General features: G+C 34.9%; 2 protein-coding genes across 2 annotated transcripts; one reads left to right on the top strand and one right to left on the bottom strand.

Moving 5' to 3' along the window:
• Positions 1–9673: 9673 nt before the first annotated feature.
• Positions 9674–11028, top strand: LOC118733836 (putative nuclease HARBI1; the record flags this gene model as incomplete). Its single annotated transcript, XM_036463420.1, is given in 3 exon segments — positions 9674–10014; positions 10069–10568; positions 10636–11028. Coding segments are annotated over 3 exon segments (1091 nt in total), but the record flags the coding sequence as incomplete, so codon positions are not given.
• A 1682-nt stretch (positions 11029–12710) lies between these two features.
• LOC118733837 (mediator of RNA polymerase II transcription subunit 15-like) lies at positions 12711–13981 on the bottom strand. Its single transcript, XM_036463421.1, has 4 exons — positions 13735–13981; positions 13464–13663; positions 13277–13403; positions 12711–13192 (listed from the first exon to the last, which is right to left on the bottom strand). The coding sequence occupies exons 2-4, from the start codon at positions 13661–13663 to the stop codon at positions 12767–12769; spliced, it is 753 nt and encodes a 250-aa protein (XP_036319314.1). The 5' UTR covers positions 13735–13981; the 3' UTR covers positions 12711–12766.
• Positions 13982–14388: the final 407 nt, after the last annotated feature.

The following is a 14388-nucleotide window of genomic DNA, read 5'->3' as shown; positions in this document are numbered from 1 at the left end:
GGGCGTTCAAAAATGGGTGGATGGGTGCACTTAAACGTTTCTGCTTGCTATTTTGCTCGCTTTGCAAAGTGGATTGGCATAATTGAAAATTGTACTTTGCATTACATCCGGTATAGAAGAGTATAGAAAATGTGATGAAAATTTGTTTTTGTTTTTTGCCTTTAATAAAGCAGTGTTCTACTTTTTTAATGTTCTTTGTGGAATTAGCTGAATTAGGTTGAGTTTTTTTTTGGCTTTCAGCTTTTGGTGTTTCTCCAAGTGTGGGATACAGCTGAAAGATTGATTTAGCTTTGAGATTTAGTGGTTTTGAAATTAATTTATTTTTCTTAATAAATATCTCCTCAGATATCTATGAAGTAATGAATACATAAAGTGTCTAAGATTGGCGTACAACACCTTGTATCTGGAAATGGGTAAAAATAGTGATTTTCCTAGAAAAATTTGCTAGTAAAAATAATCTTATTATGTAACTAAGTATGTAATTTTTTTGGTTTAGTACTTACAACAACAAGTTTAAAGACCAGGTTTATTATAACCTGATGGGTAAATCGCATAGATTTTTTTTATTGAAGCATCATTATATCGTTGTAACGAAAAAGCCAGAGAAGAAGTGAGGGGATGGAGGAGTGATATGGCACGATTAAGATTAAGGATAAAAATAAGATTAAGATTAATTCAGATCAAGATCAAGATTACTAATAAGATTAAAGTTAGGGTTACGATTAAGGTTGAGAATAAGATTGAGATTAAGATTTAGATTGACACTAAGATGAGAAGGGGGAGATTAAAATTAAGGTGAAGACTTAAAACAAGATTGAGATAAAGACTAAAATAACGATTTAGATTAAGATTAGGGTTAAGACTACGATTAAGATTAAAACTACGAATAAGAGATTAACATTAAGGTTAAGATTATACTGAAATTAAGATGGAGATTAAGATTGATATTAAGCTTAAGATTAAGATTAATACTAATAATAAGATTGAGATTAAAATTAAGATTAAGGTTATGGTTAAGACTGCGGTTGAGATTTATATTGAGATTAAAATAGAGATAGAGATTACGATTAGGATTACGATGGAGATTAATATTTAAGATTACGATAAAGATAAACGTTCTTTAAATGCAGAAAAATACTAATCAAATATGAGAAACTATACGGGTAATAGTAAAAAGTTTCACTTCAATCGCGCCTGGCATCCACAAACAATTTCTTTTGACAACTTATACGTAGCGTTTGTGTATTTAACCATGTTAAACGCCTTGGAACCTTTTTTCAGTATCAAGAGAATAGCTTTGTTTGGATGGTAAAACTTACAAAGGAATGTATTCTATCGGTTAGAAATATTTAAAAACCCGCGGAGAAAAACCAGCTACTACCTAACTGTTCGTGACGCTTTCAGTACGAGAGAGAATGAAAACAGGCCTTTTCTTACCGCGATAGAGCTGAAAAGGGATTAAGAAAAAAACAATTAGTGCAATATTGAAGAGTGTTACCTTACACAAAGTGTACGCTTCGCACGTATCTTTTAAGAATAGTCCTTTGAAAAGTATTCTGTATTTTGATCCAATGATCACGTCCTATATATTGTCGCGTAAACTTTTCTACAAAAATTACAATTTTACTTTCGCTGCTTCAGAGTAGGCGCCAGGTATGATGATGGTATAATTGCTTACATTATCAAAGAGAACTTCGATTGCTATTTAGGCAATACTACCGCAACGCCCTTCTAACGTTTAATAAAACAATGCTTAGGCCTTCACCGGTTATTTGGCAAATTAATAGCCACTACAAGAGACAGTAACTGCGACAAAAGCATCACCAACAACATCATTGAGACGCATCAATTGTGCAATGACAAATAGCGCGAGAGACCAAATAGTCATTGTGCATTGCTATTTCCACTTACCACTTCTCACATTTGCTAAACTGTTCAATGGAAAATGCGGGCAATTATTGATCGTAGTACAAATGCATTGCAAATAAATTGTTTCACCAATTCCATACCGTCAAAGGATGCTCAACATGCTACACTTGAGCTCACTTCAACACGCATATCGCAGCATTAATTGTGTGTGTCTATTCATTTCACTTGTGGCTGATTATATCGCAAACACATTTCCGGGTAAAAGCAGTTAAATGCAAGGTGAATATTGAACTTGATAGCTAAAGCTCGCAATATATATGTATACACACACGCGTGTAAACTCAAGTCTAAATCAATCAGGAAATGCTAATAGATTGGCGTGTTTCCATGCGGTTTCACAGCGATAATAATTGTACAAAGCAATTGATTGGAGATATGATACATACATTATGTATGTATGTATGAACATTTTGACGGCTGAGTGAAAGATCGACCTATCTCGGCAGCCAGTCCGAAAACGCTTTAGTTTGATTACAGAACCTATTCGAAAATTTGATTGAAAAAAGCTCATCACAGAGTTTCGTTGAAGAATGCTCTACCTCAGCTGCCGATTCAAAAACGCCCTATCTCAACTGAAAATATATTGAACATTCATATGTTGAGATAGGAAGTCTATAACAAAATTCTGCGATGAGGCATTTTGAATTCAAATTTTGAAATAGGGTGTTTTCGAACTGGCTGCCGAAATAGGTCGATCGTCCACTCAGCCGTCGATATATTCATATATGTAGTATGTATGTATGTATGTATCATATCTCCTATCAATTGATTTGTACCATTATTGTCGCTGTGAAACCGCATGGAAACACGCCAATCTATTAGCAATTCTTGATTGATTCAAATAGTTGAAATTAAATGCGGACAGTCGACTTGCTGCTTGCCTGCAAATCAAGCTGAACATTTGAAAGCACACCTATAAGCCTGGCTGCAGCTGAGTGTGCAAAGAAGGTCGGGATTCGAGTCCCAATAGAGAGACAACATGTGAAAAGGATAATACATATTTTGGTGACTTTGAAGTATGAAAAAGCATCTAGGAAGTGCAGAACGAAAGCATATTAAAACAAAACTTTGTTTAAGCCAAATATATTTACATACACATAGGACATCGCCATGTTAAATAAATGAATTCGTTGCAGGGGAAAAAGTGAGAACTTGGATTAGTTATCATTGAAAATAAAGAAGTTTATAAATTACTTTAAAATTAATTTAATTTTCTGCAGGAATGTTTCGAATTTTGATGTTCTTCTTACTTAAAGAAACAATTTGTGTCTTGCATGTGTGAAATGCATAACGAAAGACTATTCAAAAAAACATATTGACTTTGCAGTTCTTTAAGCCAAATGCATTCTAAAGTAGTTGCTTCTTGCTCACAATTCAAACTTAACATTCGAAAGCACATTTACGTGTCTGCCTATCGCTGAGCATGCAGAGATGCTTGCTGGTAAGCAGGGTTCACACGATTTGTTCATTTGTACATGTTTTTTAATTTTCGCAGACACAGAGTGGTGTTATCTACAAATAAGGAGTTCAGCTCAATAAACATTTTTCAAAGAACGCCACTCTGTAACTGTGAAAATGTACAAATCTGTACTGGAGCTGGAAAACTATCGATAGTCATGGCCATCGTTAGTTTCGAGAGTCGATAGCCACAACCATCGATAGTATCGAAAATGTCGACACTACGATAGTACTACAACAACAACAACAGAGACAACATGTGAAAATAATAATTTTTTTTTTGTGTCTTGGAAATATGAACAAGCATCTGCGAAGTTTAGAACACGAAAGCGTTTTCAACGAAAAACTGAATTAGAAAAATTGCATAATCTTTTTCGTTTCCACGTTGAAGATTGTTTGTTTTTTTTTTTTAGCTGTGAAACGTAACTAAATTTTATTTATTAGTTATTTATTGAAACATAGCGAAATGGATTTATAAAGTTTTTGTAGCATCCCTAAAAACAACAGAGCATCATAAAGCGTTTCGCAACCATATGTGGCACTTATCTGGCCAAATATTTGGCATCGCACACTTTTGTGGGGAAAATGTGTCCGAAAAATTACCGAAAATTGAATTGGAAAACGGATGGAATTTTCCCGGCTTCGAATACTCATATTTGGTTGGCTGGTGTTGGCTATGTAATGCTCATTTCTTCTATACTTAAAGCTATTTTTCAGTATGGCATGAGATCACGCAGTTATCACGGCTTATGATTAATAATAATAACTAGTGCAGTCGCATGGCATTAAAATACCCAAAATTTAATTTCAAACCCCTAAATACATTCCCAATGCTTAGTCAGAGTTACAAGCGATCCAAGTGCCATATTTCTTTTAACCCATTATCTACCAGTAAAAGATTCCATAGAGATATTCGTATGAAATTTTGTGTGGTGGTTACTAGAGCGCTACTGATCACTTTTGCAAATTTTCAGACTGATAGGTCTCCCGGATGCACCTAGAGAAACTGTTGCGAAAACGCAACGCTGGTTGAAATCCTGTGAAATGAGATTTGTATAAATAATCAAACACATGTAGAGTTTCAGTTAAGCATATTTTTGTAACCTAATTTATTGAAGTAATTGAATTCTGTTTCATAAAAAAGTAATTAATTTTAATATAATTAATACTAATTTTTGTTATTGTTTTTTTTTTGTGGTATTCATCAAAACATTTTGGATGCAATCTTGAATTGCATTTTTTGCATTCATAAACAGTTTGTGAATGACACATAGCACACCTTTTACGTTTGTTGCCTGGAGGCTTCCAAACTACATGATCACGAACATTTATGCGAGGTAAATGTACTGGTCTCTCTGCTTCTTCAATGTCCGATGGATCACTACTTTCTTCTGATACTTCTTCACAATATAAAAGTAAAGATTCTGCAATGTCAGTCTTAAAAGCGATTTGAGACATAGGACGAGCTCCTTCGGATTTACAAATCAAGCAATGAATTTTCCATGCGTTGACAATTGTACTATTGACTGAATTAGTCCATAATGGCCACCACCATTTTTTTCCGCGAATACCAATACGGTAGTTAGCAACAGCATTATCATGTAGAACGCAAACGTCAAGCTGTGAAGCTGTGTTTTTCTGTGATCTGTTTAAATTTTGTGTTTGATAAAGCTGTTTACGCTTATTAAAGTAAAAAATTAAAAAAAGTGTTAATAAACTTCTGGTGCACAATTTAAAGATAAGTAAAACATCAAAATTTCCCGTAAATTTGATTAATTTAACTTGATATTCTTAATTGCATGTGCCGAGTATTTTGTTTCATATAATATATTGTTGTTGTACAATTGTTTTTGTTTGTGCACATTGATTTGGCTCTTTTTGTCTTTTTGTCATTTCTGCTGTTTCATCTTTGTCACAGCTGTTTGCGTTGTGTTTATTAGGTGTCAAATATACAGTGCATCTAAAATGTTCGCTAACTGATATTTACCAGCTGATTGGTTCACTGATTAATACATCGTTTTCAAAACCGTTTTTGCTTTTTTGCTTCTAAAACCTAAAAATAAATATAATTTTAAACATGTCGTGTATTTACACCAATTGCCACGTTAAAAGCGACTCCTATGTGTCATGCTGGCTCTGCGATGGGATTGCCCATATAAAATGTGCTGGTTTGAGCGGTAGAGTTTTAGACGCTATTAACGAGGGTAAGGGTCTTCGTTGGTCTTGTCAAAAATGTAGATCAACCGAAGTTGATTTATTTAAATTCTTCAGGCAGTCCAGAAATGGTTTTTCTGAGATCGGGAAGGATCTGTCGGCGCTTGTTGAGAAATTTAAGCATTACGAAAAAATGTTTAGGTCTTTCACTTGTCTCGACGACCCTCCACACTCTGAGGATAGCCGAGAAAATAAAGGTGGGCATGTTATTAGTCCACCTAAAAAAGACAGCCACGGATTCTAGTAAAAAAAATCCTTCATCTCAGTCCTTAGAACTTATTAATTTATCTTCTCCATGCCCTCAGGCATTGGAGCCTCCAATTTCTAAAGCCATATCCACTAGGTCTACTTCTAAAAATAGTCAAACCGTTGATTTAACAGTGTTGCCATCAACATCTCAAACTCCACTGTCTAACTTAGTTCCTCCGAATAATTCGGAGCCCCGCACATCAGACATCATTACCAAAAAGTTGGTTGTAATTCATCCGAGAAGATCAATCTTTGTCTCTAGATTTGCTAAAGATACTTCTTCGGATGATATAAAGTCATACATATCGACTAAAATTAGAACTAAAGATGTATTTATTCGTAAATTTAATTTTAAATACGATCGCGATATTTCATCTTTTAAAATTGATGTAGCTTCCGAAGATTTTGATTCACTACTAAATAGTTCATTTTGGCCGACCGGGGCGTTTGTTCGCGAGTTTGAGTATAAACCTAATAAAAGTAATAATAACGTAGCTAAAATTTCTAATCTTAATTCGGATTCAAAAAACTAACTCGCAAGTCTAATTTAAGTATTTACTATCAAAACGTTAGAGGTTTGAATACCAAAGTAACTGATTTATATTTAAAAGGTTTTGACTGCAATTATAATATTATTTCCTTGACCGAAACATGGCTCAAACCTCATATTTTTAATTCCGAAATTCTTCCAAATGAATATCAAATATACAGGAGTGACCGCGTGGGCAGAATCGGCGGTGGTGTTCTTTTTGCGGTGCATTCATCGATACCATCCGAGGAAGTTAGTCTTCCTGTCATTGAATATACCGAATTTAAATGTATACGTGTACAGGCTGGAAAGACTTATATTTATTTAGCTCTTTGCTACATCCCTCCTAATTCTGCCGTATCGGTATATATGCAGCTAGTTTCTTTACTTGAGACCGTAAATGCAATGCTTACGGCATCCGATTCTATGATTGTTTTGGGCGATTTAAATCTGCCACATATTTCATGGAACATCATTGACACCGATGTTGTACCAGTTTCATCTAGAGATAGTTACAATGTATTTCTGGAGGAAATGGCTGAACTTTGCCTCAAACAAATAAATATATGTCCAAATAAGTTTGGAAAGGTCTTGGATCTCGTTTACGTTGATGATGTTCCGAAGGCCTCTATTAATCGGTGTGATCCCCTAGTTTTGCCGGAAGATGCATACCATCCTGCTCTTGAGTTAAGCTACGAAATCATAAATGAAATACATAATAATAAGTCAAGTTCAAGTACTAGATATGTTTTTGCGAAAGCAAATTTCAGGAAAATTAACAAAGAACTTTCAAAGTTATCTTGGCCAATATATAGAGATGACGTGGAGCGTAGCGTTGAGCACTTTAATGATACTGTTTTCAATTTGTTTCGAAAGTATGTGCCAATACGTAATATTGTTCATGAAGAACCAACACAATTATGGTTCACTAAAGAGCTTAAAAAATTGAAAAATAAAAAGTCGCACTCTTTTAAACTGTATAAAAGAACGGGCTTACACAGTGATTACTTAAGATACTCCGTTTTGCGGCATAGCTACTTTGCATTGAATAAGAAATGTTATAATTCATATTTATGTAAAATTAAGAAGAATTTAATTAACAATCCTAAATCATTTTATGGTTTCGTAAATTCAAAGCGTAAGGCACATGGTTTTCCGTCCGCTATGCATTATCGCAACACTGTATCTAGCGACAGCCAACTCATTGCCAACATGTTTGCTCGGTTCTTTAGGTCCAATTATTCTGTAGACTTCCCTATTAGTGGAGACTATCCGTACGAGCTTTGTCCAATCAACTCTGCTTATATTCCAGTAATATCTTCCGATGAAGTTTTACACTCTTTAAAAACCTTAAAAGCGTCATTTAGGCCTGGACCTGATCATATTCCGACCTGTTTTCTTAAAAACTGCGCTGAGAACATCTGCGAGCCTTTAACAACTCTATTCAATTTGTCGCTTAAACATGGCGTTTTTCCGTCTGCCTGGAAGGAGTCTTTCATAATACCACTTCACAAAAACGGCAGCAGGTCGTCTATAGAAAACTATCGAGGCATAGCGAAACTCTCCGCTATCCCCAAATTATTCGAAGCAATTATTGTTAACCAGCTGACATATTCTATATCTTCTTCAATTACACAATCTCAACACGGGTTTTCAAAAGGAAAATCTACTATAACTAATTTATTGGAGTTTACAACTCATGTCTCAAACGGTTTTAGAGAAAATGCTCATACCGACGTAATTTACACCGATTTCAGTAAAGCTTTTGACAAAGTATGTCACTCGTTACTCATCCGTAAACTCGACCTAATCGGCTTTCAGCCCAGTCTTCTTCAATGGATCTCATCTTACCTCTCTGATAGAACACAAAGTGTTATTGTTAATAATTGTTCTTCCAACATCATTAAAGTTTCTTCAGGAGTTCCTCAGGGAAGCCACCTTGGTCCGATTCTGTTCCTGATATTCATTAATGATATTTCTTCTATAATAAAACATTCAAAAATTTTAATGTATGCCGATGATGTGAAACTTTTTAAAACATTGTCCTCTATCGAAGAAAGGTCTTTGTTACAAGCGGATCTGAACAACGTGGTTAGTTGGTGTAATACAAACTATATGCCACTAAACCTTCAAAAATGTAAAGTTATGTGTTTCTCTCGGAGGGCTGTTCAACCAGCTGTTTATTCAATATCAAATTATAATCTGGAGCAAGTATCCAATTTTGTCGATCTTGGTATCACAATGGATTCCAAACTGAATTTCAACCATCATATTAATGTTACAGTCAATAAAGCCAAAGGCGTTTTTGCATTTGTGAGGCGATGGTCAAAAGAGTTCAAAGATCCTTATGTTACAAAAGCTCTTTTTACCAGTTTAGTTAGACCTATACTAGAATACGGATCTATTGTTTGGAATCCCCGCTACCAAGTTCATTCAGAAAGGATTGAATCAATTCAAAAACAATTCTTGCTTTTTGCATTGCGTAATTTTAACTGGGATTGAGATTACAATCTCCCCCCTTACACAAGTCGTCTAAAGCTCATAAATTTGCCTACACTCGCAAGTCGTAGAGAAATGCTGGGTATAATATTTATCGTAAAATTAATGACAGGCTTGATTAATAGCCCGGCCCTCCTGGCTGAGGTAAATTTTAATGTTCCTTCTCGAATGTCAAGACACTTTCGACCTCTATTTTTAAAGCCATGCAAAACTAATTTTGAACTAAACGAATCATTCCGTGGTTTATGTCAAGATTTTAACTGTCATTCCAGCACGTTTGACGTATCGGACTCGATTTTTACTATAAAGAAAACTATTATTTCCACTCTCAATAATTGAAATACTATCTTTAGCATATCCAATCAGCTGATGAATTTGATTCTGTAGCTGAATAGTTTTAGATCTCGACACTTAACAAACTCCTGTTTCCACTACTCGGCACCAAAAAACTAAAAAAAAAAAGGTTCCGTACGTCATGCGGACTGCGCCCCTCGTGTCGGTTGGGCGGGAATGGAGGGTAAAAAGCCGTTGGGATTAATTAATTAATTAACACCTCCCATATGTTGATTGTAGTCATGCATAAGTCCAGGTTGTTCCACACTAACTTTTATTTTCTCAGTTTTTGACCAACGTTGTGGTACAGTTACAGGATCGACAGATTTGAAGTTTGAAATGACTGTAACTTCCGCATTATCTTGCCAGCGAGTAACGAATAACTTATTGTTTGTCTCGTAACAATAGTCGTATTTGTGCTTTTTGAGTTCTTTCCCAGTTTTAAGTATTTTTTCTGCACCTCTAATATGGTAGACAGATGAACAAAATTAATTTGAATTAAGAAGCACAAATGCAAATTGAAATTTCACCCTGACAGACGGCAACCTTGTGCATTTAATCAGCTGATATTGAAGAATTTTTTTTTCTGTAATCGCCAAGTGAAAATGGATAGAAGAAAAATTTTGTTATTGACAGCTATTCTGTTCGTAAAAAATCAAGTTTTATTTTGTGAAAAAATTCAGTTACTATTACTTAAATTAATAAATAATAGGGCGCAAATAAATTCTATTTTGAGCAGTCACGCGATCCTACGAGCCAGGATTGCAAATGCCCAGTCCGACGTACGGCGGATCTGGAAATTCGTAAGTAAAAATGTTCTTTTATAAAGATTTTAACCATTAGTTGTATCCCTAAAGGACCGCAGTAGCAGATTTTGGGAGCACGATGTCCGTGCAATGGACGACGCAAGATTCAGAGAAAACTTTCGTCTCGATAGGAGGGCTTTTCAAAAAGTGTGCGAAAAAGTACGAAACATGGAGAAAATTGATAGCAACCTGAGGCGTTGTATTCCACTCGAAAAGAGGGTGGCTATCGCACTTTTCTCATTGGGTTCTGCAGCAGAGTATAGAACCGTTTCTAGTTTATTTGGAGTTGGCCGAAGTACTGTTGGTGAAATTGTTCTGGATTTTTGCCACTCAGTTTGCGATAATTTTGCGGATTGCATTAATACATACCCCCCAAATCAACAAGAAATCAAAAGAATCGTAGACGGTTTCGCAGTCCTAGGGTTTCCGCAATGCTTTGGAGCTGTAGATGGATGTCACATTGAAGTGCAGCCAAGAAAGGAGGATGCCGTAGATTACCACAATTACAAAGGATGGTATTCCGTGGTTTTATTGGCAAGCTGTGATCACAGGTATGTAAATTTATGGCTGCACTGTATCGCATGCATATGTATATTTTTAAATTATTTGGACTTACAGGTCAAAATTTACGTATATTAACATTGGATCTACTGGAAGAAATAATGACTCTTACATATTTGAAAAAAGTTCATTAAAACAATTTCATGAAAGCGCAGACATTTTCGTACAAAATAGCGAGCTTATTGGCGGATTCAATATACCTGTGCTACTTATGGGCGATTCGGCCTTTCGGTTATCGCGCCACATGATGAAACCATATCCATATGTAGCTAACCAACCAGCTGCTGAAAAACTCTTTAACTATCGCCTGTCCAAATGTCGGCGTGTGATCGAAAATGCTTTCGGCCAGCTGAAGGCTCGTTTCCGAAAAATAGGGAGAGGCTTACAAGTAGCACCTAAAAATGTTAACGTTATAATACAGACCTGCTGTATTTTACACAATTTTTTAAAACTTGAGAACGATGAAGTTTCTTCCGTCTGGATGCAGGATGCAGCAGAATACGGATCAGCAAGGAATCAACCTAATCACACAACAAGAGTTGGTGAAAATGACCTAACAGCAGCGGCTATAAGGAATGCCATTGCTATGAGTTTTCGTAAGGAAAAAGACTCTATTTTGCTGCTCGCAGTAGTTATTTTTATTTAAATTCATTTCCTTTTCAGTTATTTTCTATTTCAATTCACTTTTGCTTACATAAATACATATATATGTGCCTAAAATTAGATTAAAACCAAAACTAAATCAATTTTTATTCTACTTTTTTTTGTCTTTTTTGAGTAGGCAGATCACCTCCAACTTTGCCATACTTACATATAAGTATACTCATGAACAAAAAAATGGGTGTGCGGCATTTTGATAAATTTTGGTTGTATTTGGATTTTTTTATTTAATGTTTATTAACTTTTTATAAAATTCTAGCGTTTTATACAATAAACAACATAAGTAAAATTCCACACTTCAAAGCTTGTACAAAATCTAGAAAAATTTATAAAACTTTTTTAGCAGAATATTTAGAAAATTTTTTGGTATGCAGTTTTCTAAATCATTAAATTTTAGTGTATTAAGTGTATCTTCAGAGCGGCTGAGAATTCGCATTGATTTTTAATAATTTTTTTTGCTGACGGTTCTACGCATATAGAGTATGCGAAACCATTTTCCTTATATGGTCAGCAGAAAGATTTATTAAAAATCAGCTCGAATCCTCAGCTACTTAAAGATGCACTTAATATACTAGAATTTAATGGTTTAAAAAAACTGCATACCAAAAACTTGTCTAAATATATTACTAAAACAGTTTTTATGAATTCGTAACTTTGAAATGTGGAATTTTACATATGCTCTTTGTTATATAATACGCTAGAATTTTGTAAAATGTTAATAAACATTAAATAAACAAAAGCCAAATACAAACAAAATTTATCAAAATGCCGCACACCCATTTTTTTTTTGTTCATGAGTGTTTAAACATACATATGTACAGTATCGGTCATATCTATAGCACGCCATTTCAAAGTGATATTGTGTGCCACTTATGTTTATTTATTTATTTTTAAGAATTTTCAATTAAAATACGGTTTTTTATCTAACAGAACCCATATAAACCCAAGTTTAAAAACTTATAGAAAACTACAAAAAAGTGCAACAAATTCTATCCTCAACATCAAACTTTTTTCTCGGAAGTGTTTGAATTTTTCTGAATACACAGTTTTTTAGCCCAATTAATTTTAGTCTGATAATGTGCAAGTTTCAAGTGGCTAAAAGTTACCGCTGATTTTTTAGAATTTTTTTCGCCAAGGATGTTGCGGTTTTCTTCCATATACAAATAAATTGAGTTTATTCATTATATGGAAGCCAATGCGACAAAAAAAATTCTAAAAAATTAACGGTAATTCGTAGCTACTTGAAATTTGCACATTATCAGACTAAAATTGCAGGGGCTAAAAAACTGTGTCCTCAAAAAAATTCTATCACTACCGAGAAAAAAGTTTGAAATTTAGGTGAAAATTTGTTACACTTTTTTGTAGTTTTCTACAAATTGTTGAACTTGGGTATATATGGGGTTTGTCCGAGAATGAACAAAATTTTAATTGAAAATTCTTAAAAATAAATAAATCAACATAAGCGGCACACAATATCACTTTGAAATGGCGTGCTATAGATATGACCGATACTGTATACTACTTTAAGTTACATTTTTTCCAAAACGCTTTTCATTAAACTAATAAATTCTTTTGTCGCACTACTTTGCTCTTTAATAGCATTAACGCATTCTGCTGTTAAAACTTTTCCGTCGTCTATGACCACTTTTAACAGCTCGTTTTGCTCTTTAGCTAATTGCACCACCTCACCCATATAATTTCTTTTCCTTTTAGAGGATGTGGAAGCTGCAGTCGAAGTGTCAAGTGGCGAAGAACTGGACAACTCCACCGGCGACGAAAGCGGTGACGAAGTTTGAGGCGATGGTGACGGTGAAGGTACAGCGGTTGGTGGCGATGGATGTGCTGCGGTTGATGACGGTGCAGCAGCAGCGTATGGATACGACTGAGGCACTGGGGATGGGGACGCTAAACTTGATGGTGATGGCACCGGCTGCGGTCCTGATGTCAATATATCCTAAATTTAAGAAGTTTTATGTATTTTTAAAGTTTTACAAAAATATATGTACATATATATTTATGTGTGAAACTGAAATTTTACCATTGAAAAAGATTCTAAAATCTCAGCGTTGTTTGCAGCGTTGAAACCGATGATTTGGTGGACTGCGTCAAAATGTTTCCACAGCGAGGGACTCCCACCAGATGGTCCTACCTTTTTCTTTTCTTCTCTGAAATTTTACGTACATTTGCAATTAGTGTTCAGAATGGTTAAATGGAAAATGACTTACCTATATCTTTGGGTCATGTTTCTTATTTTTATGTGGACCTCCTTTGCACTAAACTTTGACGCCATCTGTGTCGATATATCCGCATATATATGCAGATTGCGCTTCGCCCGTCGCAAGTCATCCGCACGTTCCGCCCATAAATCCAATAGCACTTTCTCGTCGCTGGTGCTCCAAGTACTGCGTTTTTTGTCGCTGGCCATCTGAAATTAGATATAATTCATTTTTTTAATATATTTCATTTGTTTTTAATAAATTTTTTAAAATAACTTACTTCTGATATGCTTGTTTTCGGATTCTCTTTTAATTATTTCCGTGCTGTCAACCACAGTCACCATTCACAATAGAAAATATATGCCAATTTTGGACAGCGTTGCCAAATGCAAATTAGAAAATCCAGTATAAATGCTCATTTATTTCGTGCATTTCCATCGAGCCAATGCGCATTTGTGAGAGGATTATTCACGAGTTAAAGCAAATAAATGCTGCTAATGCAAATAATCCCATCAATCTGTCTACCGTATAAGACGGTTTGCTCTTACAGTTCCAGTTGCTCTGAAATGTTTTTCATTCAATAAACAAAACAAATAATACGACGAAAAAAAATTATCAAAATAAATTGCATAATTATCTGGATTTAGAACATTTTCCAACAATGATAGTACGACAGCAGCTCCTAAACCTACATTTCTATCATACGGTACAGTGGATCCTCCATATGGTGCTACTGCATATAAATAACCACTGTGCGAACAAAGAGCCCAGTACTTAAAACCAAATCGAATTGGTTTGTTACGAATAAACATCTTGCATGAATGTCGACCAAAATACGGTATCATTTGTTCATCTATGGACAAAAATGTTTCAAAAACGCCAAATTGCATACATTTACGGTTCAACGCATCGATAAGAGGACGAACTTTAGCAA

The sequence above is a fragment of the Rhagoletis pomonella genome, unplaced genomic scaffold (genome assembly GCF_013731165.1).
Source record: "Rhagoletis pomonella isolate Grant_MI unplaced genomic scaffold, Rhpom_1.0 Rhpom_scaffold_00002, whole genome shotgun sequence".
Classification (NCBI taxonomy): domain Eukaryota; kingdom Metazoa; phylum Arthropoda; class Insecta; order Diptera; family Tephritidae; genus Rhagoletis; species Rhagoletis pomonella.
Note: the sequence above shows the minus strand (reverse complement) of the source record. Positions and strands in the feature narration are given on the sequence as shown.